General features: G+C 54.3%; 1 protein-coding gene across 1 annotated transcript in view; it reads right to left on the bottom strand.

Annotated features, from left to right (window-relative positions):
- Window positions 1–1,958: 1,958 nt before the first annotated feature.
- SLC6A17 (solute carrier family 6 member 17) overlaps window positions 1,959–24,810 on the bottom strand; it is a 50,400-nt gene continuing 27,548 nt past the window's right edge. Inside the window, exons 7-12 of the mRNA XM_077765602.1 lie at window positions 9,598–9,839; window positions 9,130–9,322; window positions 7,139–7,331; window positions 6,480–6,639; window positions 4,718–4,880; window positions 1,959–4,225 (exon numbers count right to left, since the gene is read on the bottom strand). Of these exons, the coding sequence (XP_077621728.1) occupies window positions 3,857–4,225; window positions 4,718–4,880; window positions 6,480–6,639; window positions 7,139–7,331; window positions 9,130–9,322; window positions 9,598–9,839 (1,320 nt within the window). The 3' untranslated portion in view covers window positions 1,959–3,856. The remainder of the gene's footprint in view (window positions 4,226–4,717; window positions 4,881–6,479; window positions 6,640–7,138; window positions 7,332–9,129; window positions 9,323–9,597; window positions 9,840–24,810) is intronic.

The following is a 24,810-nucleotide window of genomic DNA, read 5'->3' as shown; positions in this document are numbered from 1 at the left end:
TGCCATCCCTCTCCTTGCTCCCAGCCCCCAGTTCTTCCCTGAGGTGAGTTTCCACCCAGCCCACCCCTGCTGAGCAACAGGCATCTGCCTTCCTGGCACGAAGGAAGGGCAGGAATTTCCCACAAGACCCCATAAGTGGACAGCAAACACCGTCCTCACGTCACCAGGGCCTGATTCTCCTCACCTGGGGAAACCCAGAACACAAATCATCTCCCTCAGAGAGCGGTTCCCATGAGATTCCATGTGTGGAGTACCCGGAGCCAGTAAGCCTGCCACAGGCACGTGTGTTGTCCAACACCCAGGACAATGCTTAGCGTGCATCCCTCCTCGTCCTCCCCAAAGTCCTCTGGCAGCCAGCACCCACAAGCCCCCAGCTGTCCTCTCTGACCCACCCTGTCCAAGCCTCTCCCCAGAGCTTCTGCTGGCCTCTGAGGCTCCCCCCTCCCCTCTTCCTGAGCCTGGGCCGGTCAGAGAGGCAACAGGGGTTTGGTAAGAACAGACACTTTATTGCACACCATGGGTGGGGGGAGGGGAAAGGAAGGAGGGGGTCTGGGGGTGACGACGCCTCGTCCCCTCCCCTGGGCTGAGCGGTCTTGACCCAGGGCGCTGGCCGGTCACGGGGCACGTGGACTTGAATTGTTCTGAACTTTGCCAGACCAAAAGGCATGGCTGCTGTGGGCCCTCCTTCCCCAGCCGCAGTCACTAGGTCCAGTGAGGGGCAGCAGGCCCTCGGTTTCGGGGCCCAGCCGACGCTCACGCAGGGGTCAGGTGTGTTCCAACATGTTGTCTCTTCTCTCTTCCACCGTGGGAGTACTGGGGGGGGGAGCGTAGCTGTGAGGAAGGGCAGCCCCCACCCCCTACTGAGGGCCTGGCAGGACCACCCAGCTTGCGGCCCCCAACGGGGGCGGGGCCGCTGCTAACTCAGGAGGCTTCTCCTGGCACTAGGAATGAGGACGTCCCCTCAGGTTCATTGCTGGAGGGCCAAGCCCACCTCGCTGACAACGACTAGTATGTCAGTATGTCCCTCCTGTCCCGCCCCACCCCCCAACTCGGGCTTCCTGCCCCTCAGCGCGGAGGGCTCCCTGAGCAAGAAGCTGGTGATCTGGGCTGGAAGACAGGCAGGAGCAGGGAAGGGGTGGGGTGGGGTGGGGGGCTCTTTCAGGCACACCCCCCCCTCCTCCCGCCCTGCCCTGCCCTGAGTCCGCTGTCTCCTGCGGGCACTGCGTGGACAGCACCAAAGCCAGTAAGGGACGTGGCCCCTGTACGGGGATGTGGGGGCCCCTCCTGCTCCTCCAGGAAATCTGGGGCGGGATCTTACCTGGTCAGACGCCACACCCCTTCGTGACTCCCACCCAGGCCTTGCCTGCTCCCAGCCCCCACTGAGGCGTGAGGAGTGCGTGTCAGAAGCACAGGGGAAGGGAAGCGGGTCCTTTCTGAGCACTCTCAGGACGTCTCAAGGACAGACGGGACAGCGGCGCCCCCTTGGGATCTCCCCGTCTAAAGAAACCCAGCGCTTTCCCTCAGAATAAAGAGCTTGTCACTGCAGAGGGAACAGCGAGAAGGTAGCTAGAAGATAAATTTGGGGGCTGCCCCCCACCCCCTCGCCCCTCCTTCCCCGTTTCTGGCAAGCCCAGGGGTAGAAGGCGATGAGTCACCAGCAAGAAACACCTGCCTTTCCCCACAGCACCCTGGCCTGAGGCTGACAGGGCTGAGGGGNACACCCACGTATGCGCACGCACCACACACATACACGCACGCACGCGCACTCGCCAAGCTCCAGGCCTCCCGTCTAACCCAGCAGAGCCACAGCCGGGTCGGCCCGGCCCGCGGCAAGAGGCTACCGGCACTTCCCAGCCCGCGAGAACCAGGCAGACGGCCCAGCTCGGCCGCCCTGATGCAGGCTGGCAGGCTGGGGCCTGGCCCAGCCACACGCTACAAAATTAAAAATATATCAAATATACAATGAAAATAGATCTGTACAGCACTGAGGATGAAAATAGTCCACCAGCCACAGTATAATATTGGGTTTGTCATTTAACAGCATTTACACCCACATGTACAGATTGAATATACAATAGAAATAGAATATATAGAAGAGTATATATAGTAGAGTGCCTCTCCTGGGGCCTTGCTTTTCCTGTTGCTAAGTCTGCCGGGATTAGGCATGGGGCCAGGGAGGAGGTGTTCGGTGAGGTGCCCGAGGCGGGATGTTGTGCCCCAAAAGCTCATATCTTCAGGGACATGTGGGTCTCCTTCCCCCCTCATACTGAGAAAGGACAGGTATGGCCAGAGGGCCAGAAATGGGAGCGGATGCGGAGGGGGGGAGGGACGAGGAAGGGAAATAGCAAAGTGGGAAGATGGACCCCCAGGGAAGCTGGGGAGGGAGCCACGGGTCTAGAGGATGAAGGAGGGAACCCTGGGCGTAGTCTGCCCCTCCCGGTGCTGTGAACACGAGAGTGACCCAGGACCTAGCACTGTGGCCCACTGCTCAGCTCTCAAACATGGAGCTCGGCCATCCCGGCCAGCCTGCCTGCCAGCCTTCCATCCACGCCCATGCATCCACACTACCATCCTTCAGCCAGTCTGTCCGGCGCTCTGCAGACATTCTCTAGTTCGGGCCTCCCAGCCTGCACTCCAAGGGCAGCCCTCTTCCGGGGGAGGCCTGAGGTAAGGGTAGGCGGGGATGCTGGGGGACCTGGGCCCCAGGACAGAGACCCGACCCTTCCCCTGGGCCGCACCGGTGTCCGTAGCACTGCCCGTGGCAGCTCGGGGAAGGTTCCGGAGATATTCGCACACAATGGACACACAGTGCTGGCTGTGCTTGAACAAGGAGAGTGAGTGGCAGCCCAAAGGGGCAGTGAAATTATCCGTCTTTCCCCAGGGATGAGGTCTCCTGGGTACGAGTCCCTGAACTCCAGGGACCCCCATTCCAGGGGGAGAAGCTGCCGCTAGTGAGAAAGTTGGGCCCCGGGTGAGAGAGGGAGTGTGCTTCGCGTGTGTGCTCCAAACCATCTGAATTGTGCTGTGAACCGTCAAGTGTGCTCTGGAAACCTCTCTGTGTACTGTCCCCTCCTCTCTAGAGGAAAGAGGCACAGGCCACCACTGTGGGGACAGAGAGGGCAGGCTAAGCCCTCGTGGAAGTGGGGAAGGGTTCCGGGCAGTCATCAGCCTCCAGGCAGGACACAGGACACACGCTGCCCCAGGCAGGATGGAGAATGTGGTAGATTCCACCTAGAGCCCAGGCTGAGGGGCCCCCATGCCCAGCCCCCCTTCCACCGCCACTGCCGAGGCTTACGCTCAAGCCAGAGAGCACCATCTGCCTCACAAAACAGAACCTGGGGACTTCTACGAGATTCCATCCCAAGTCTGAGCCCCGAGTCCCGACACAATAGTCCTGTCCCCAACCTTAAATCCATCAGCCTCTGGGTTGCCCCACACCCCATCCTACCCGACCTGGTGCCTCTCGCCACCACCTGGAAATACAGAGGCATGCCCAGGACCTAAGAACGACAGGTGCCAGGTTACAGGGAGGGAGGGAGGGGGAGCAGCCCCTCCAGTGGCCACTTGCAGTCTCCCCTGTGCTGGGTATTAGGACTTCTGGATTGTTCTCGTTAATCAGCTGCGATTTGGTGAGCGGATCTCAGGAGGTTAGATGGGTTGGGAGCCTGCACTGGGGACAGAGTTTCACCTGGCCCCTGCTCAGGTCTAGGGAGAAGTCGGCTGGGACTGGGGAGGGGGGTGAGGGAGGGCACACGCCCTCTCCTTGGGCAGAGGGCCTGACCCAGAAAGCGAGGCCAGGCCGGGACGAGAGGGCTGGATGGATGTGGGGGGAGAGGCGGGCGGGGTGGGGCGGTGGTCACAGCTCCGACTCAGGGGTGCTGGCCAGGAGGTAGCTGCTCCCGTAGCGTCCATTGGGGTTGCCGCTGGTCTCCAGGGGCGACGTGCTGCCAGGCCCCAGGTAGGAGCGGTGAGTGGGCATGGGGGAGGGCGCCTCGCTGGGCACCTTGCTGAGGATGAAGCGGGTCTCATCGTTCTCCTCCAGGTTGGAGATGTCTTTCATCATGCGGCCCTTCTTGTAGGACACGGAGAGGGTGTTGGAGCCGTCAGAGAGCAGGTGGAAGTGCCGCAGGATGAACACCACGGGGATGGGCAAGGTGGCCACGACGATGAGGATGATCAGGAGCGCCATGGCCCAGTTAGGGAAGTACAGGTAGCGCTCCGCAGCCTAGGGGCAGATGGGGGTGAGGGCTGCTGCCCGATGCTGCAACCACCTCACCCTCCCAGGACCTCCAGGCCTGTCTCCTCCCGCCCTCTCCCATCCCCACCCGCCATCCTGGCCAGGCACCAGCAGCGATGGAGGGCATCAGGGTTGCTACCCGAGTCAGCTGGTGGTTAAGGGCCTGAGCTCCCCTGGGTCTCAGTTTCTACATCTGGAAAATGGATAGGTAATTCTGCTCCACACACATGGACAGAGAACATGGGTTAGAAAGACTGGACAAGTGCATCAAACTTTCTGACCCCCGGTCTCCCCATGCGTGCTATAGGGGTAATGCCGCCTCTCTCTTTGGGCTGTTGTAAAGATTACAGATCGGGTGTGCAAAGGCCCTGGGAAGGCCTGGCACACAGCAGCTCTCCTATAAGGGTTTATCTCTAGTGCCTGTTGCATGAAAGGCCTGGGGAGATGCCAGGGACCCTGGAGTTTCAGGTCCCCCCTCACCTCCTCCTTGATCCAGGCGCTGTACCCGGGGGGCGTGACCCCCAGCTGGATGATGCTCGCCGTGGTGAGCACGGCCATGCACAGAGGAGACACGAACTTCCACATGTAGAAATAGAAGCGATAGGGCCGGAAGCCCAGCATCTCCGTCAGCTCCTGCATGAACCTGCCAGGGGCACAGAGGGCCCAGATTGGCACCCCCGCCGCACCTGCTCATTCCCCCACAACCACCTCCTCCAGGAAGCCTTTACTGACTAGTCCCTCCCTCCCAGGCATTTCACATTCCATTCTGCACAGTCAGTGCCCCCAGTTTATTATTCGGTGGTCCAGCTGGCCTCTGGGCAGGCTCTGGTGCCCTCTGCTAACCTCCCCTGAGTTCCTAACGTCACCCCTCCATCCGGGGATGTGTTGCTGTTCGCGGGACATGCCTGGGCAGGCGCAGGCACCAGAGGACTCCCGTGTGCTCCCATGCACCTAGCCCTGCTCACACGGCTCTGACTCTGCACGCCCCCTGCTGGAAAAGAGGTGAAGTGCACGTCTCTAGTGTCCAGAGGCCCGGTCTTGGGGCCTTCTAACCACTGGGTGGGTGCATGGAATTACAACAGCCGGCAGGCTGTGTACATGAATGTCATAAAAAAAATCATTTCTACTTCAATAACACCTAAATGAAATCTTGCATTTCCTCCTACTGCAAATGCAAGCAACCACAGTGGAATTAGCAGTACCCAAGACTGTCACCAAATCATTACATCGCAGATACCTTCCTCTCACACTACAGCTGAAACTGCCTAATAACATCATTTGTGTTCGCGCTATTTCACAGTCACCACCACAGCCAAAGCTTGTAACTTAGTGCAGTAAAAATAAAGTATGTGTACATTACTGCATCCGACTTTCAACAGTAATTTCCCATTTTTCAACTGAATTCATTTCCTATACCTTACGTATTTTATCTTGTCCACTTAAACATAAGACTCTGAGAAGGGTTACAGGGGCTTCACCCGACTGCAGAAGCCACCTCCCCCAGCCCTGGCCCACGGGGCTCTTCCTGTCTTACCCAGTGTCCCCGCCTGCCCCCTTGTGGGAAGAAGACGGCTGTCGCAGGGCCGTCAGAGCGCCTGATTCCAAGACCAGGTCCAGACATCAGGGGAGGCCCTTGGCCTTGCAGAGACTGGGAAGGCCCCGTCCTGGGGCTTCCCGGGCTCACAGGTTTGTTAAATGAGGAATGAGGCAGGGGGTGGGGGTGGGGGGCTGACTGACTGTGTCTCTGCCCTCGGCTCAGGCCGCTCCTTCGTTACTGCTGAATTTCCTTACTCTACGCCACCGCCAGGCCCCAAACCGCACCTCACCTCACACCCCCATGTTGATCACCTCAACACTGGATCAGGCTGCTGAAGGCCTAGAGTTTTTCGAGAAGAGGGGCCCCTTGGATACCCACTAAGTGCTTAACAAGCTTACCAGAACTCTGAAGAGCTGGTGCTCAGGTGGGGGGCTATGGGAATTTAGGGCAGTTTACAGTGATGCCAGGACCTGAAGCCATGAGACCCACACCCTCAGCCTGCTTCTGCCTCTTACCAGCCAAGTGGCCTTGGATAGTCATGTCCTCTCTCGAGTCCCAGATCTCTAAGGGCCCTCTGAGCTCTGACAGGCTGGCTGTGATGTCCTGTCCCACTCAGAAGCAGCCCTGGAAACGCGGCACTCTCCGGGGGCATGTAAAAGGACAGACCCCTCCTCCTGTCGCAGCCCCTCCCCATGTCCCCCTTACTTCTTGGTCCCGTAGATCCAGGCCACGGCAATGTTCTCAAGGATGACGATGAGAGTGAGTGGCAGGGTGGCAGAGTAGTCGTCGAACATGGTGACAAAGTAGTTTCCGGAGCGCTGGACGAACAACAGCCCCACGAAGAATGCAAAGACACAGCAGCCCACTGCAGAGAGCCGGGAGGCCGGTGTGGGGGCGGAGGTGCAGGGTGGGTGGGGCCGGTGGGGGGGCTTGGGGCCCTGCCTTCCCTCCCCGCCTCCCTGCGGGCCTTCGGGGGGAGGGATCCAGATGCTGAGGTTCCGAGCTCCCACTCTGTTAGGAGAGGAGCAGCCCAGGGCTGGGAGTGATAGAGATGGAGCTGAGTGCAAGGCTAGCATGGAGGGCGCCCCCCGGCCCCCGCAGGAGGACTCGACAGACCCTCAGGGAAGGGGGACACGACCCAAGAAAGAGGCCATCCCCCAGCTCAGGTTTGGCAGAGCTTCCCAAACAGCCTTCTCCTGGCTCTTGAGTGCTCTCCTCCGGGTGGCAAGCCAGGCCCCCGCGGCAGCCCAGCGTGGGCCGCCGGGGAGCCCTCTCAGTAGGGAGTCTTTCCAGAGTCAGAGGCACAACCTCATGCTGGTCCTTGAGGGCAGCCACAAGGCCAGGGGGCCACCAGGAGGCGTTACCTGTGAACATCTCCTTGGGCACCTTGAAGGTGTCGATGATGGGCGTGGTGATGCCAGCCATGGTGCCAATCATGCTGCCCAGACCCAGGTTGATGAGCATCAGGAAGAACATGACAGACCAGAACGGGGAGGCCGGGAAGTGCGTCATGGCCTCGGTGAAGGCGATGAAGGCCAGCCCTGTGCCCTGCACAGACTGGGGGTAGGGTGGAGGGTGAGGGCTCAGTGGGGCCCACACCATGTCTAGGAGCCCCTTGCTTCCTTATCTCTGCCCCTGGAGCTTTAAGAATAACGATTCCCTCTTTGACAGAATCCCTGCCCTCACTTAAATGCTCTTGTCTTTGGCCAGGAGGTCTCAAGGTTGAGTGAGCATCAGAATCCCCCCTACCCCAGGGAGTAAGGTACCAATTCGGGAAGTTCAGCTGTGGGATCCGGAAGCTACACGCTGTATAGGGACGCCAGGTGATTGAGATGAAGACACTCACGTTTAGAAACATGCCCAGCCTGAGACCCTCTTCTGCTAAGAACTTTTCCCTGATGGCTCCAGCCACAGCTATGGGGGCTCCAGTTCTGAGCTCCGGACTTCAAGGTAGTGGGCTTAGCCTCGAATGCCGAATGGAACCACTTTGGAGCATTTAAAACACCAACGCCTGAGTATTCCCCCTGGAAACAATCATCTGACTGATCTGGGGGTAAAAGCTGGCTGTGTGGCTTTTATTGAGCCCCCAGGGTACTCTGATGAGCAGCCAAGGTAGACAGCCACTGCATTAATGCCTGGGCCCCTGCTCATGGGCAAGTGACCACACCCTGTCCACTGACATCACTGCCATGCTGTCCTGTAGGGACCTGTGATTGTGGGGAAACACCTCCCCCACTGTGTGTGTAATTCTTGTCATTTGGGTGTTATAGGTGTCCAATTGTATAAGAAAAAAATGGCTAAAATCCTGGTTGTATTCAGAGGACCGGGCCATGCCCATGAGGATGGGGCAGGGTCTCATGGAGGGGGGAGGTCCTTCATACTGCCAGTCACCTGGGGCAGAAATCAGGGCAGGGGTCCCCAGACTGGATCCTCTGCTCTCGATCACGGGACAAGAGGCAGGGGGTACAGGACTCGGCTCCCTTGGCATAGTACGGGGCCAGTAGCACGCAGCTGACTTAACATCAGGACAATGACAGCTCACCTTCCCTAGTTTCACGAAGACGGGCAGAGCTGGCCTAGGCTGAAAGGAGCTGGCTCTGCCCCACGGAAACCTTGGCACAAGTTGGGTCCCAAGAACCTGGGGGCATGTCTCTCTCCTGTCACCCCTACTAACAGAACAGTCAATTTGAAAGTTTCCAGCCGTGCAAATGGGAATAGAAGCAAGGTGTCCAAACTTGGGCCTGAGCATTGATGAGGGAGCGGTAGCCCCCTGCTCTGCCCCAGGGACTAAGTTTCCCTGCGGCAGTGAGTGGGGACAGCCGGGTAGGGGAACAGAAGCATAGAGGAATGGCTCAGAGCATGGGACTTGAACCCCGGCTCCCTTGCTAGCTGTGAGACCTTGAGCGAGCGCCCAAGTTACAGGCTACACAGCTGTAAAATCGGGGACCATATTAACACTCAACTCCTAGCACCGCCGTGAGGGCCCAAGGGACCAGAAGGGCTTCTTTTTTGTGAGCCGCATACAAAGCACTGTTGCAAGTGCACCGCTTATGACCGTGACCCAAGCACAGGAAACCCGTGCAATGCATCCGAAAGCCACTGTGCACGATTCCTGTGAGTTCGGGGATGGGTGTGCGTGGCTTGCCTCCTCGTCGAGACAACGTACTTCAGGGCAGGGGTTTGGCTGATGCCTTTCCTCTCTCTCTCCCTGGACACATTGTAGGTCCTGGCTCATCAAGCGAGTGAATGAGTCCCTGGCGGCTTTTTGAGGCCTGACACTTCTGGCCAGTCTCTGGGTCCCATGCTCCCCCATATGCCTTTGTGCCCACCCCAGGAAGGGCAGCCTGCCTCACACCTTGTCCAGCTCGTCCTCCAGGAGGCAGGGGTCAAGGCCCAGGGCTGAGAAGCGGTCCTCCTTCACGGCCATGATGACTTTGTACATTTCCGTGTAGTCCTTGGCCGTCAGGTGTGAGAAGTTGACATGGGGAGGGATGAGGTCCCTGCTCAGGACGTTGCTGTGGAGGTACCCCAGGATTTTCTCGGCATTCCTGCAGCACAGAAAGGGATAAAGGCAGGTAAAAAGGCAGGTAAAAAGGTCACGGCCCTGGAGGCACCTCCCAGAGACCAGGCAGGGCTCTCCCACGGGCCATCGACAGAGATATCTCTGAACCCGTCCCTGGGATCGGAGCCAGGGACGGACAGAGCTCCTCTGATCTCCAGCCATCAGCCCGGGAGGACGGGGGCTCTCCATCCAGAGCCCACCTGCCTAGCGGGGATGAAGTGGGCGGGGAGAGGAAAGGACAGCAGCAGCGATGTCACCTACTCGACCACACACTTCTCGTTCATGATGTTGGCCTTGAAGCCCAGCACGGCAAACACCACAAGGGTGGCCAGCACCGAGGTGAAGAAGTTAATGAAGGACACCAGTGCAGCATCGAAATGACAGTTGTTATCTTGCTTGTTGTAGCTGGAGAAGGCGATGACGCCCCCGAAGCCCAGCCCCAGGGCGAAGAAGACCTGGGTGGCTGCCTCCCGCCACACCTGCGGGTCCAGCATCTTGTCCAGCTGTGGGGGGAGGACGAGAGACACACAGATGATGGTTTTATTCACGCACAGTAGAGTTCCCACCTCAGCCCCTTCCTTGGCCTCACCGGAGTTCAGAGGCCACGTGGCATGGTGGGAAAGCTGTGGCTGTGTGACCTTGGGCATTCCCCTAACCCCTCTGAGCTTCAGCTCCCTAAGTGTGCAGCACAGATAACAAGAGCACTAACTTTAGAGGATTGTTGTGAGGCTTAAGTAAGATAAAATAAATGCTGTGTGCTTACACAGTAACTTCTCAGTTCACTTGAACTGTCATCTTTGCTTACCATGGAGCTATTATACTGAGGAATATCTTCAGGGCCATTAGGTATGATGCGTGGTGCATAGCTCTAGGGAGGGCCATTCACTCGGACTAGAGTGTGAATGGTGCCTCTTAGAGTTGAGCAGTGTACAACCTGCACAACAGCACTAGAGAACTGAGAACATCAATATTTCCCTGATACCTTCTCCACTTCAAACCATGAAAAAGGACACCAGCTCCTCCCTCCTGCCCACCTGATCTCCCTTTCCCAAGAAAAAAATAAGCCCAATGTTCATTCTTATACTTTTACATGTTCTAGGTCACAGAAAGACCCTTCCCCCCTCCCACCCAACCAACTTGAAGCACAGAAACCCAGATACTTCCTAGAGAGGGGAAACCCCCTTCTTGACCCTCCATCTGCCCTGAGACCTGATGGAACCCTGAACCACAACAGCCTGTAGAGGGCATGGGGCAATTCCCAAAGTGCTTTTCATATCCATCTTCCTTTTACTGTTTGCTCCTCAAGACAAGGGCCATAGCTGGGAACCAGCACAGGGCTGTAGAGTTAGACAGACCCAGGCCTAAGCCTGACTCCCATCTGTAAATAGCTGAGAAGGCTTAGGAAAGTGACAGTGCCTGTTTTATGAGCCTCGGTTTTCTCATCTGAACAATGGGAACAGTAATAGAGTATCCCTCCCACAGTGGTTGTGAGGATCAGATGTGCAGCAACAAGGAACGCCTGGCACATAAATAGCAAGTTAATCTTGACAAAGTGCCTCTGACTTGGTCAGGAGAGGGTTTTTGGGGGGTTTTTTGGGGTTTTTTTTTGTTTGTTTTGATGAGGGGCAGGAATTACTGTTCACATTTTGAAAGAGTAAATGGACACCCCATGGCGAAAATTACTTGCTCTGAGTTACTCGAGTACAGATGCTCGGATACTGGCCCCTGACAGCCTCCTAGCTCCCCTCAGACCATACCTTCCGGCACCTGTGCTGCTGAGGTCGACCCAAGTGACCGAGGAGGCAAGGAGGTTCTAGAGGGTTTGCTATCCCTGCGGGCACAAGCCCGATCTGGTCCTGGCCCGGCCACTCCTCGCTGTGTGCCTGTGGCTAAGTCCATTCCCTGTGTGCACACTGAGGCATTGGACTTGAAGGTCCACCCAGCACTACCTTACAGCCCTGACGCCCAGGATAGAGGCCCATCCGCCCTCCACCTGGGCAGCTCCCTAGGCTGAGCAGACCCCCTGGCTCACTCCACTGGCTGAGAAGAGGCTGGCAAGCTCGGAGGGCTGGGGGAGGGACCCCAGGCTTGCCCCAGCCTCACCCCAGGCTGAGGAGGAAGAGGAGGATGACGGGAGTAGAGGCCTCGGGGTCCGTGTACACAGAGAGCCTGGCCGGCGAGTATGTGCGCTCTAGGGGAGAGGCCCCCACCTCGCACAAAGTAAAGTCATCTTTGGTCCACCAAGAAAGCCCAGAACCCAGACTTTAAGGGGCTAACAGTACCCGACTTCCATAAGGTGACACCGTCCCCAACCCCTCCCTGTCTCTGCACACTCAATGGTAATGCTTTGCGGCCTCCCTGTGAATATGGCAATGCAGTCACTCTTCCTTCAAACATGGAACACCTACTGGGGGCCAGGCTGGGCTAGGTGTGGGTAGCCATAGACAGTAAGAGAGTAAGAGCAGGCAAGGTCCCAGCTCCTGTGGAGCTGACATTCTAATTGTCAAATGAGCCCCCAAAAGATGGTAAGTTGCAAATGTCACAAAAGCTGTGAAGGCCAGGACCCTCTGCTGGGGTTGGGGGTGGAAGGGACTGAGTCAGTCAGAAGGCCAGGGACAGCTTCCCCCAAAGGGATCCTTGAATGGACATCTGAGAGGTAGACAGTAAGGCTAAGAGGGGAGGGAATAGCATTCTGGCAGAGGAACAGTGTATGCATGTGCAGAGGCCCTAGGCAAGGCAGGACAGAGGAGGGTGTGTGAACCGCAAGAGGCCAGGCTGCCTGAAGCAGCAAGGATGAAGTGGGAGAAGTACAGGTGAGGAGGGGGTGGGGGTGGGGGGGTGCAGAGGAGTCAGATGGAAGGTCTTAGAGGGATCCTAAGAAAGCACTTAATCCGGGAAACCCTCGAAGGGGCGTGGAGGAGGATGGAAGCGATCAGACATGCATTTCTAACAGAAACCAGAGCCAATGAGGCAGCCTGGCTAGGAAGTGCCCGTGGGGTCCAGGCAGGGTACTGATGACTTTGCCCAGGGTCAGGGTGGAGCGATTTCAGCAGGAAAAACCAAGCGACCTTCGACATGGACCGGAGATGGGGGGCAGGGTGCTGCAGAGCCCGATGCCAAGATGGCAGCCATGCTTCTGTCCTGTGCACCTGAGGGGGCGGAGATGGGCACCGAGGAAAAGGGGCAGGTCATGATGGGGTTGTAAGAGTGCAGATCAAGACATCAGCTGTAGAAATGTTGACTTTAATGTGTCTTTACGATATCCAAGAGGAGATGCAGAGCGGGCAGGTAGACAAGTGAGTCTGGGGTCCAGAGAAGAGAGGCTGAGCCAGAGATACAACTCGTGAGGGGCAGGTGTGCGGGAAGGAACTGAAGGTGTCACCGGGGGAGGGAGAAGAAGCAAGCCAGGGGCCAGGGCAACATGTCCAAGTTCAATGTAGCAAAGCGGGAGGGGCAGGAGGTGCAGCAGCCCAGACGGGAGGAAGCACAAGAGAGGGCTGTCTCCGGAGGTCACAGCCTGACTGGAGGAGGGACCCAGGCTACTGAGAGAAATGTGCTATGGTGAGCAGGTCATGGGTGGGCTCGGTCGGAGCTGCTCAGGAAGCGACACGGCCAGAGTCAAGTAGAAGCCAGGACAAATGAGAAGCAGAGGGGAAGACATGAAGGCAAAGCAGATAATCGACTCCCGGGAGAAGCTAGCCTTGGAACGGAAGGAGAAAGATGGCAGTTGAGGCCATCAACGAAGTGCTGAATTTTTGTTATCTTGTTTTTGTTTTTTTTTTTTAATTTAAATTTTGATTTTTAAGAGAGAGAGAGCGTGAGTGGGGGACGGGCAGAGAGAGAGAGAGGGAGACACAGAATCCGAAGCAGGCTCTGAGCTGTCAGCACAGGGCCCAACGTCTTGGTGGCTCTGTTCACCCTGTAAAGCAGGAGGCCAACTCGTGTGAAGTCAGCACGTTCAGACAGGTGGAAGGGGGTTAAAACGGTCACAGCAGAGCACGGAGAAACGGAGGAGGGCTATCCCCCATCGTTTCCGGTCCACTGTGTTTGAAATGTCATCTTTACGAAAAGTAGGACAGGCTCACGTTTCCTTTATCTACAAGACCCGAGGCCATGCTGGTTTTGGAACCCCGGCTCTTGCTCCTAACTTTATTTTAGAAAGGTAACATGAGGCATATGCCACATAATTACATAATCCCCCAGCGGGGTCTGGGGCAGCACCCTGTAATCAAGCACATTGGTATTTCTGCCGGGGAGTATGAAAATTCACACCAAGTGAATCAATAGAGACTATAAATAGCCTCACATCTGTTCAGGTCATTTTGTCGCCAAGTGAGTTCCGGGAGAAAGAAAAAAACAACTTTTTTCAGGGCTATTTGGATGTTGGCATTGCGAATAAGGAAACAGAGGCCTATATGGAAATTTGAAGATTATTTTAAAACAGAACAAAATAATCACTGTCCCACTGGGAAAGGACTTTTGCACCTCCCCTCTCCGAGGTGGGTTTTTACATGATCCTCCCAGAAAGTTCTAGAAGTGGGTGGAGGGATTACTAACGCCTGGAAGGAACGCTTGCATTCACTGATGCTCACAAGTGGTCAGTCATGACAATTCTACCAACAGCTGGAACCTGGCCACCTCCCTCAGGCTAGAGACCTAGACACAATGGCTGGGCTCTGGGAGGTCTGGTGAGTTCCAACCAGGAAGAAGCACAAGATTTTGTAAGAGAGGGTAGATTGAGATGGACACAGCCCTGGCCATCCCCCTCGCGTGGTGAAAAATCTTCCATGGTTCCCCACTTGTCTGCTGGAAAATCTTTTCCCACTCTTTGTTCCTATCTCCAAATACTGCGAACTTCCTCTTCCAAAGCCCTGCAGTCTCATACCTCTGGGCTTCGCCCAGGCTGTTCCCTCTGCCTGGAATTCCATTCCTCCTATTCACATCCTGGCGAAACTCTTATTTCTTTCTTAAAACCCAGCATAAATATCACCTCTTTGAAGCTTTTCCTGATGCCTCTGGCAGAGCTAGTCACAGCCCTTGAGCTCCTACTGCTCCGGGCAACACCTGCCTTCCAGGCTGATAAGTCTGCCTTCTGTTCAACACTTTCTTAGGGGTGGAGCCCATCTCCTGTCCATCTTTGTGTAAGCAGTGTCTGGCACGTGGGAGAGAAGGAAAGACTTGGGGGCAAGAGAGAAAGAGACGGACAAGGTTGCTTCCTCAAGGTGGACAAGGTTGCTTCCTCAAGGTGAACTGCGCGGGAAGGGCCAGCCAGGCGTTCCGAATCTGTACTGGTCTTTCTGTGCTAGGCTGCAGCCTTCTAGGACAAGAAGATCCTCAGGGCTTTAAACCTCTACTTCCTCAAACGTGGCTCTTTCAATGCTGGCCTCCTTTCCTTTTCTTCTCTCTTGTTTTTCTTCTCCCCCTCCCCCACCCCGCCCTCCTCCCTTCTTTCCCTCTTCCTCCTCCTCTTCTTCTTCTGGTGATTATTTCATTTTTCATCTATATCGGTCATTACTAAAGCTTTTGCGAAAGGGTCTGGACCATCTGTGCGATTCAAACACATGTCATTGGCAGGAGTTTCATCACCCTCTAAATCTAAAAATGGGTACGTTCTTAGGCCCAGCCACTTTCAGGGCCACGTTCCATACACGGAGGCAGCCACATCCTAGGGAGGCCACCACAGTCCCGGTCTGCACCATCAGAGCTGGGCCCTGTCACTTGGGGGACAGGCTCTCCAAGGACAATGTCTTCTATGCAATGATTTGCGATGGGAACAAGAACGTTCTGTTTATATTTTTCAGACTGTATCTATTTGCTGTTCTTTTCTCAGTTTTAAAAACTGGGGCACATTGATTGTAAACTGCACAAAAAAGTAGAGAAGATAACATAATGAGCCCCCATGTACCCATCGCTCAATTCCAATAATTACCAACATATGGCCAATCTCACCTCCTCTTGTCCTGTTCCCCCATTTCCCCTAGATTATTCTGAAGAAAATTGGTGGCCCCAAATCTGCTACTAATGAGGCCCCAGGAAAGAATGTGTGCCAGAGCTTGACCTCTGAGGAGACAAGCGCCCTGTGTGAGCAGCCCCTGGGCACCCGTCCAGCCTGCAGCTGGGAAGTGCCCTCTTGCTGGAGATGCCAGATGCCCAGTGTTCACCTGGGGGTAAAGTGAGTCAGGCACCTTCAGGACTGAAAGCCTGAATTTATTTCTTTTTCTTTTTTTTAACGTTTTATTTATTTCTGAGAGAGAGAGACAGCATGAGCAGGGGAGGGTCAGAGAGGGAGGGAGGGAGACACAGAATCTGAAACAGGCTCCAGGCTCTGAGCTGTCAGCACAGAGCCCAACGCGGGGCTCGAACCCACGAACCGCGAGATCATGACCTGAGCCTAAGTCGGATGCTCAACCGACTGAGCCGCCCAGGAGCCCCTGAAAGCCTGAATTTAAAGGGGCTCTGTCAGGGTTCCCGGGGTGCTGGTGCATAATTTCAACAAGGTCCTGATCATGGTGCCTACAGAGGATGAACCCATGGCCAGCCCTCAGGAAGCCCCAGGTCCTTGCCAAGCATCAGGATGTGACTGCAGAGGAGAGGTGGGAAATGGGCCCTCCCCACGAAAAGACAAGACTCGTACCGTTCTGGGGGTGCCTACCCTGAAGCGCAGCAAGAGCTTCCTGCCATTTCCTCCGCACAAGGGCTGAGTCACTTCCTCACACGGAGAACGAGGTGTTTCACGCATTTGACTCAGCGGACAGAGATGCTTTGGGAATCCACCAGCAGCTCCGGAGCGCCCGGCCTGACCTGGTGCGTGACTGGAGCCCACACGCCCTTGCTTCTCAGCCCTGCGGGGCACCTGCTGGTGCAGGAGCGGCCGGGGCTGCGAGACACCAGATGGCACTGGAGCGCCGGGTTCCCAGCGCCCAAGAACAGTGTCACCTTCACGAGGGAGAGAATAATAATCGCTAAGGCTTACCAGGCCCCCTCTGTACCCCGGGAGCAGCTCCCCTGTGCTCTCCCCCGACAAGGCTGTCAGGAAGCTACCATGGTTTGCCCATCTCGCAGCCGAGAGAATGGAATGAGTTCTCCAGGGATCTTGCCCTCTGACCACTGAGTGATGAGCCAGGATCCAAACTGGACCGTCTGGCTCCAGCGCCCACCCAAGGCTGGCCTGCCCTGGCCATCCTGCCCAGAAGCCCGCCTCTACGCGTGGGGGTCAAGGAGCTCTGCCACTGACCTCTGCCTCCCGGGACCCCAGCTCTCTAAGGGTTAACACATACCCTTGACCCTGGGGCCAGTCTGGCTCACTGGTGAAGACTGCTGTGTGTCTAGACCCCAGACGTGGTGAAGCGAGAGGCAGATGCCCTAAGCTGCATGTAGCTCAAGCTGTGCCGGGGCTCCGTCCCAGAAGACTGCGTGCTTTCATCTCAACGGATGGCACACAGTTTGAAATTCAAGAGGCACTAAGGGACACTGTAAGGGACACTTTACCCACCCCACACCAGACACTCAGCTCCTATTCACTACACGTCACCATGATATCTGCTTCTTGCGTGCCCTTCCAGTGGTATTGTATGTGTGTATCAGTGACACACACACACACTGCAACATATACATCTGCCTGTGTGTATTCCTGCCCCCAGTTGTGAGGCTTCCTCGTCGTGCTGAGTTGAGAACCCACAGAGTTCTGGGGCTCCTGGCAAGCTGCCCCTCCAGCCCCTGCCTCTTCTCAGCCTTGTTCCCATGTCTGCCCAAGGGACCGCTGGGCCTGCCTGGTGCCTCGGTCCCAGGGCCCCGGTTACCTTGGCTGCTGCAAGGTTCTCACGACTCCTGGGCTGTCCTTCATCTGGACTTTATCTCAGGATGTCTGGGTCCGTCCGCTGCTCTGACTCAAGCTCTGCCCCTCGCTAACTGCCTGCACCCTGCCACCAGGCCCCTGGAACTTACAATTTGCCATCCCCCAACCGCCCACCTCCACAAGCCTTCCCTGGATGTTCCCCATGCCTTCCTGCTCCGACTCGGTGGTTCTCCAGCCTGGCTGCACATCAGAATCACCGGGAGCTTTCAAGAGCTACTACTACCTGGATACCATGTCTGGGAATCAGTCAGCTGGCTGGGGTCTGGTTGGTCAAGGGTGGACCTGATCCGGAGGCTTCCCATGCAGCCCTCTGGAGTAAAGGCTGCCTTCTTACATGCCCACGCTGCCACCGGGCCTGGAGGCCAACAGCGTACTTCCTGTTCCTCCAGGTCATCGCCACTATTTTAAGTACACTCTCTCTGTCCAGCTCCACAGCTATGATGATTCCGGGTCCCGTCAGCTCCTCCCTTCCACTGATCTTGTCTTTCACCCCACTCCTAGGGTCATACCAGAGGCTCTGTCATATCTAAGAGCAGTGCTCCAACTAGGACCTCAAAGCCAAGGACCTGAACCCCAAAGCACCTTATCTTTCCAGCTCACTCCTTGTAGTATCTTGACTCCAAAAATTCTTCACCCGTACTGGCCCCTATCTGCATTTCACCCCCATCCTGTTTGTAGCCTAACTTCCTTTCTTAATTGACTTAGTCAATGGTCCATCATTTGGTTACTCCCTGGCTACCCTCTCGACTCCCCTGCTGCCTCTCCCCATGGTTATCCCTTGTTATCACCTCCTGACCCTGGTGAAGCCCAGCCAACCCTCTCCCGACTCTGGGCCTGCCCCCAGGCAGCGAAGCGTAGCTGGAGAAATCACACAAGGTGCGCCCTGGGACCTCAGATGAGTTATTTAACCTCTCTGTGCATCAGTACTCCCCCCGCCCTGTGCAAAATGGCTAAAATAACGCCTGCCTGAGGGTTATTATGAGCTTAAATGAGCGAACGGACGCAAGGTGCATGTACCACTGCCTGGCACCTAGGAAGCACCATGCGCTGTAAAACACATGATTGTTCAATATCCCCCCAACTGGGGGAAGTAGCGTGCTTTCAGAGGCCTTAAACTAGGAGACACTGTCCAGCTTGGAACTGGAGGAGCGTCAGCTATGCCATGCTGGCTGGCTTCACCGCACACTCGTGTGCCCGCTGACCACCAGCATGCCCTCCATGCTGCACCCCCTCCCCCACCCCCGTCTTCTGCACGGCCACCTCACACTCGCTCCTCCTTAGGCATCCACCACGCTCCACCATTCGGACTCTCAACTGCTGCCCTTGCTTCCTCCTTCACAGAAGAAAATGACACAATGGGAAGGAAGCTCCCGTAATGAGGAGCTCCTCTCCACAGCTTCTCGGCTGTAAGCATCTGTGCCCACCCGCTGGCCCTTGCCCCCCGTTCCTCCTGGATGAGACCAGCTGCTCCGCGTGGGCGCAGGGTCCCACCTCTCCTGCTCACAGAGGGACTCTGGTTCCCTCCACCCAAAAGCATCCATTTCCCATCCAAAATCTTGGTTGGATTTTTAAAAAGTGTACAATTTAGGGTGCCGGCGTGCCTCAGTGGGTTGTGTATGACTTCCACTCGGGTCATGATCTCACGGTTTGCAAGTCTTAAGTTCCAACCCCTGCCTAGAGCTCTCTGCTGTCAGCACAGAGCCCGCTTCAGATCCTCTCTCTTTCTCAAAAGTAAATATTTTAAAAAGTGTAAAATTGAGTGATATTTAGCATATCTCAGGGTTGTGCTCCCATTGCCACAATTTTAGAACTTTGTCATGGCCCTGAAAAGAAAGCCCATCCATTTCCCCTCAGCCTCCTCACCAAGCTAGCCCTAAGCACCACTAATCTGCTTCCGTCTCTACAGCTTTGCCTATGCTGGACATTTCACGCAAATAGAATCACACAATACGTGGTCTTTGGTGACTGTTCGGGGGTCAGCACCTGTCAGTACTTCATTCCTCTTTACGACCTAGTAAGATCCCATCGTACAAACACCACTCTCGATTTTTCCATCCATCAGTTGATGGGCATCTGAGTTCATCCGCTTGTTGGCTCTTGGGAAGAATGCCGCTATGAACATTTGTGTACAAGATTTTGGGTGAACGTGTTTTTAGCTCCCTCGGGAATGTGCCTGGGAGCGGGGTTGCTGGGTCATATGCGAACTCTGTCTAACCTTTGGGGGAACTGCCAGGCTGTCTCCCAAAGCGGTTGCACCAGTGTAGGATGGATTTTTGTTATCATAGTACCAAGCTCTGAAATAACACCCTCGACCCCATGGGTATCTCCAGTTTCCACCCATTTCTCACTTCTCTGCTCTTCTTTTATAGTGAAACTCCTGGGTTTGCACCCGGGGAGCTCAGCTGGTTGAGCATCTGACTCTTGGTTTTGGCTCAGGTCATGATCTCACTTTTTGTGAGACTGAGCCCCGCATCAGGCTCTGTGCTGACAGCAAGGAGCCTGCTTGGGATTCTCTCTCTTTCTCTCTCTGCCTCTCCCCCACTGGCACTCACTCTCTTTCTCTTCCCACCCCCTCAAAATAAATTAAGAAATTAACTTAAAAAAAAGCATGTACAGCAAAACTCCTGAAAGCAGTGGTCTCTCGTGTCCAATTCCTCACGTCCCATTTTCCCTTGAACCCACACTATCAGACTTTATCCCTGGCACTCAACCAGAACAGCTCTTGTCTAACTCACCAGGGACCCTTCTGTTGCTAAGTGCACTGCTCATTTCTAAGTCCTCGTCGCCTGACCTCAGCAACTTTGGACATGGCAGATCATTCCCTCCTTAAAGCAGTTTCTCTGCTTTGCCTCTGGGATTGATGTATCCATGTCTCCCTCCCCTCCTCCTCCTCCTCTTCCTCCTTCTCATCTTCCTTCTCCTCCCACATTGGCTACCCTTTCCCCAGCCTCTAAATGCTGGGCCCTGGTGCTCACTGCTCAGTCCTCTGCTCAGTGTTGACTCCCCAGGTGACTATCACTAGTCCATAGCTTTAAATTCTCAGATTCCCAAGTTTATATCTCCACTTGGATATCAAATAGACATTTTAGACCTGCCGTGTCCACAACAGTAGTCTTGATGTTCCCACCAAACCTGCTCCCTGTCACCGTCTGCCCTCATCTCCATAAATGTCAACGCCGTGCTTCTGGTTGCTCAGGCAAAAGACCTTGGAGGCATCCCCTAACTGACCATTCTCTTTCTCTCACCCCTCACATCCAATCCAACAACAGATCTTGTGACCCTACTTCCTAAATATGTCCTCAATCTGATCACTTCTCATCACTCCTATTGCCATCACCTGGGCTCAAATCACAGTCTCCTCCCACCTGGATGAATTCTAGAACTTGGATGGATTCACCTGGAAGGAGCCTTCTGGCAGGTCATCCCATTCCACCCTTGCTCTCTCAGATCATCTATGGCAACCAGAGGGATCCTTCGAAGATGGAAGTTAGATCATGTTGTTCCTTCACTCAGAACCTCCAATGGCTCCCACTTCACCAAGAGTAGACACTGAAGACCTACCTGGTTCATAAGACACTCATGATCGGGCTCCCCACTGCCCCCTTACCACATGTCCTACCTCTCTCCCCTCCCATTCTGGACTCACTAGCCTCCTTGAATTGGATGCCAACCATATCCAATCTCAAGGCCTTTTCATTTGTTGTTCTCTCCAGAATGGGATGTGCTACTTCCAGATGTCCACACAGCCTGCTTCCCACCTCTCCTATTCACTCAAAAACCACTTTCTCAGGGAGGCCTTCCTTGAACACTATCTGAAGCAACCCCTTTCCTGGTGTCCCTACTCTTCCTTTCTCTGCTTTATTTTTCTCCTTAGCAACAGCACCCAACAACTCCTTAATCTTCTATTGTCTTATTATTCCCATGAGGGCCTGGAGGTTTGTCAGTTTGGTTCACTGTTGGATCCCAGGACCCACAACAGAGTCCAGAACCTAAAAGGCATTCAGCAAACCTTTGCTGAATGAAGGGATAAATTAAAGATGGCCGTTTGGATGGTTTTCCATCTTTTGCCACTAAACCATATACTGTAATGACCAATATTATGCACAGGTCATTTTGCTTGTGAGGGACTATATCTCTAGGACAAAAAACTGGAAACAGAATTGCTGGCTCAAAGGACATGAACAGTTATCATTCTGAGAAACATTTTCCAAAAAGTTGTGGTGGTGAGGAAGTCTACCAGAATCTACTACTCTGTGCTGAGCAAGTCACATGGTGCATTGCGTGGCACGCCATGCTGACTTGGGATTTTCCCTGAATGGAAAGAAAGTAATCAGGAGAGACGCTGTGCATCAACATGAATTACTGTCCCATCAAAACTGCTAGAGGGTCAGCATGGTATCCTGGCCACATTGCATTTGCCACACATTCAGTCACTGCTTGAGGGCATGGGCTGAAAGTCCAGATCCTATGGCTTAGATCCTTTTTTTTTTTTTCTTATGTCTTTATTTTATTTTGAGAGACAGAGAGCGAACAGGGAAGGGGCAGAGAGAGAGGGAGACACAGAATCTGAAGCAGGTTCCAGGTTCTGAGCTGTCAGCACAGAGCCCAACGCGGGGCTCAAACCCACAAACTGTGAGATCATGACCTGAGCCGAAGTCAGACGCTTAACCAACTGAGCCACCCAGGCGTCCCTGCTTGGATCCTTTTTGGTACTGGAAGACTTTAGAAGAGGACTTTCAGCATATCCACGGAGAGCCTATGCTTTTTTAGGCGGATTATGAGATGCTCTGGCTGAAAAGCATCTTGGACTCTGCCATGGCTACCAAATGGCATGACCCCTGGAGATGTCATTCACATTGTGGTCACTCTAAATGGAGCAATGCACAGCCCGGGAAGCTGTGTGCAATGACCCCAGCATTCTATAGCACTGCTCTAGGTCAAGGACTTGAAATGGTTCCAGGGTTCCCCATCTCATCGATCCTATGCTGGCACAGTCACAGCTCTGCAACAGTGGTCTTCCATGTATGGACAGTCGAATAACTGTCCACCCTCACCCAGCCACCATTACTGGCCTTACCTGCAGCACAGGCTGTCAAGGGGATCCCTGATGGAAGAGTTTGGCCTTTGAGGCCCTTGGGTCTCCCCTCCCCATTCAACACATCCATCCAAGGTCAAAGGCAGGAGCTGCCCCAAAGAACTGCTCAGTGAGCAAGATCTCAAGAAGAGCCCACAGGCTCTATCCAGACTGAAAGTCACACGAGCAAGATGGGCCAAGCACCACACCTGCTGGGTCTTGGAAACCTAGTTCCTCCAGGTTACTTTAAACTTCACTTCGTGGAGGCTCTGGCCCCTATAAATGCTAACATGACAGCACACAGTTTCCTGAACATCCAGGTAATGGTTTTGGAGAGGAATGTCCTCTTGTTCAAAGTACACATCAAACGTCTTACATCCATCTGATTGGCGGAAATTGAAGTCTAACAAACGTGGAGCAACAGAGTCTGCCCTATACAACTGGTGGGGGTGTCGACCATTGCCACCACTTTGTTGTGTATTTTTTTTGTTTATTCATTTTTGAGAGGCAGAGAAAGACAGAGCGTGAGCAGGGGAAGGACAGAGAGAGAGAGAAAGAGAAAGAGGGAGACACAGAATCTGAAACAGGCTCCAGGCTGAGCTGTCAGCACAGAGCTCAATGCAATGCTCGAATCCACGAACCGTGAGATCAAGACCTGAGCTGCAGTCAGACGCTCAACCGACTGAGCCACCAAGGCACCCTGTTGCTACCACTTTGGAGAGCACTTTGGCCACCACCTAGTAAAACTGAAGGTATGCACATCCTTTGGGATGGTAATTCTACTCCTGAACACGGAAGCCCTTAAAAAAAAAAACTGTGCACGGGAAGGCTTGTGTGATAATGTTACTGTAGCATTACTAGCAAGAGTGAAATCTGGCAACAATATAAGTGACCATGAACTAGAGAATGAACTAATAAAGTTTTGTGCAACGGTGGCATCCTATCCACCAGGGAAGATGGACGCACTAGAGCTACAAAAGCACTATATATAAATCTCAAATAACAGTACAGAACAAAAATAAAAGCTGAAGCAAGTCACAGGAAGTTGCATATAATATGATGCCACTTACGTAAAGTTGAAAAGTATGCACAAATGCTACATGTCATTTATGCACACACAGATATGTATTATGAGTTAAAAAAAAATCTTTTAGGAGGATAAACCCTGAGTTCAGGATCATGCTTATCTTTAGGGGAGGAAAGAAACAGAATCAGGTGAGGCTATACAGGCACTTTTTATGTGTAATTTTGATCTCTTAAGAATGTTTATTAGAGTATTATATATGTGTGATTACTTGACTGAAGTATTTCATAATTAAAAAGATGTTTTAGGGGCGCCTGGGTGGCTCAGTTTGTTAAGCATGCGACTCTTGATTTTGGCTCAAATCATGATCTTGCGGGTCATGAGTTCGAGACCCCCATCAGCCCAGAGCCTACCTGGGATTCTATCTCTCTCTCTCTCTACCCCTCGCCTGCTTGCTCTCTATCCCTCTCTCAAAATAAAAAAAAAACTAAAAAAAAAATATATATATTCTAAAGAGCATCTGAATCAAACGGGGAGTGGTACCGTGTGTGCTGGGACCAGAAGCCAACCCCCGAATCTGTTCCATATTGGGCTCTCTCAACTGGATGCCACCAAGGGGCCCATCCGGAGACCTGTGTGAATCTCCCCATTAATGACACCTCCAGAGTATACAGTTTCCTCATAAGGCCCAGTAATGTATAACTAAAAGACTCAAGTGAAAACGTTAGACCGATCATCATTCTAGAAATACAGTTGAAACAATTCATACAAACTGTTGGCTTTCTTCTCATAGCCATCCCCCGCCCTCCCCAAAGGAACCAGGTTCATATTTTTTTCTCTGTCAGACATCACATGCTCACAACAACCTTATGCCAGCCACGTGGCTAGCAAGCCCTCGGGAGGCTCGCTAATCTCTTCCTAAAGGGGACCTCTGTGGTTGTTCACATAGAAACCTCAGATGTTACAGCCAAGAATGCTGGGGGCCAACTCAGTCCCTCTCTGATGAATATGGAGTGTGTCCTGCCCATGGCCACCCTCCAAACATCAGGGTCTGTTCCCAGCTGCAGAGCAGAGCTGGGAGGGGATGGAGATTTCAACCCCCACCAGATCCAGATCCTTCTCCCAGTGTCATCCGTATGAACTTTCCGTGTGGGCACAGATGTGTCATGGCGCTGTTAGGGGCTCAGGACGCGAGGGTTCTCACCCATGCCCGTAGACTGGAGTCTTACCAGTGAGCCAGGTGCTCACTGACCAGCTGGCATTTGGAGGCGGGCCTCCTCAGCCTTGCCAACTGGCATTACTAATGTACATTGCTTGGGCACCTTGAAGGGCATTCCGATCTGCATTTGAACTCCCCTTATTCCTCAGGGGACTGGCTCTGCCAGCTGTGGCTGGTGGTCTGAAGGGGAACAGAGAGGCGAGGCCATGTGATGGGCAAAGGCCATCATTAAGAAACCCATGTGTATGTATTAGGGATGCCCAGTGCCCCGCTAGAGTCCTATGAAATGTGCACAGTGGTCC

Source organism: Crocuta crocuta, unplaced genomic scaffold, assembly GCF_008692635.1.
Source record: "Crocuta crocuta isolate KB4526 unplaced genomic scaffold, BGI_CrCroc_1.0 scaffold274, whole genome shotgun sequence".
NCBI classification, from domain to species: Eukaryota; Metazoa; Chordata; class Mammalia; order Carnivora; family Hyaenidae; genus Crocuta; species Crocuta crocuta.
Note: the sequence above shows the minus strand (reverse complement) of the source record. Positions and strands in the feature narration are given on the sequence as shown.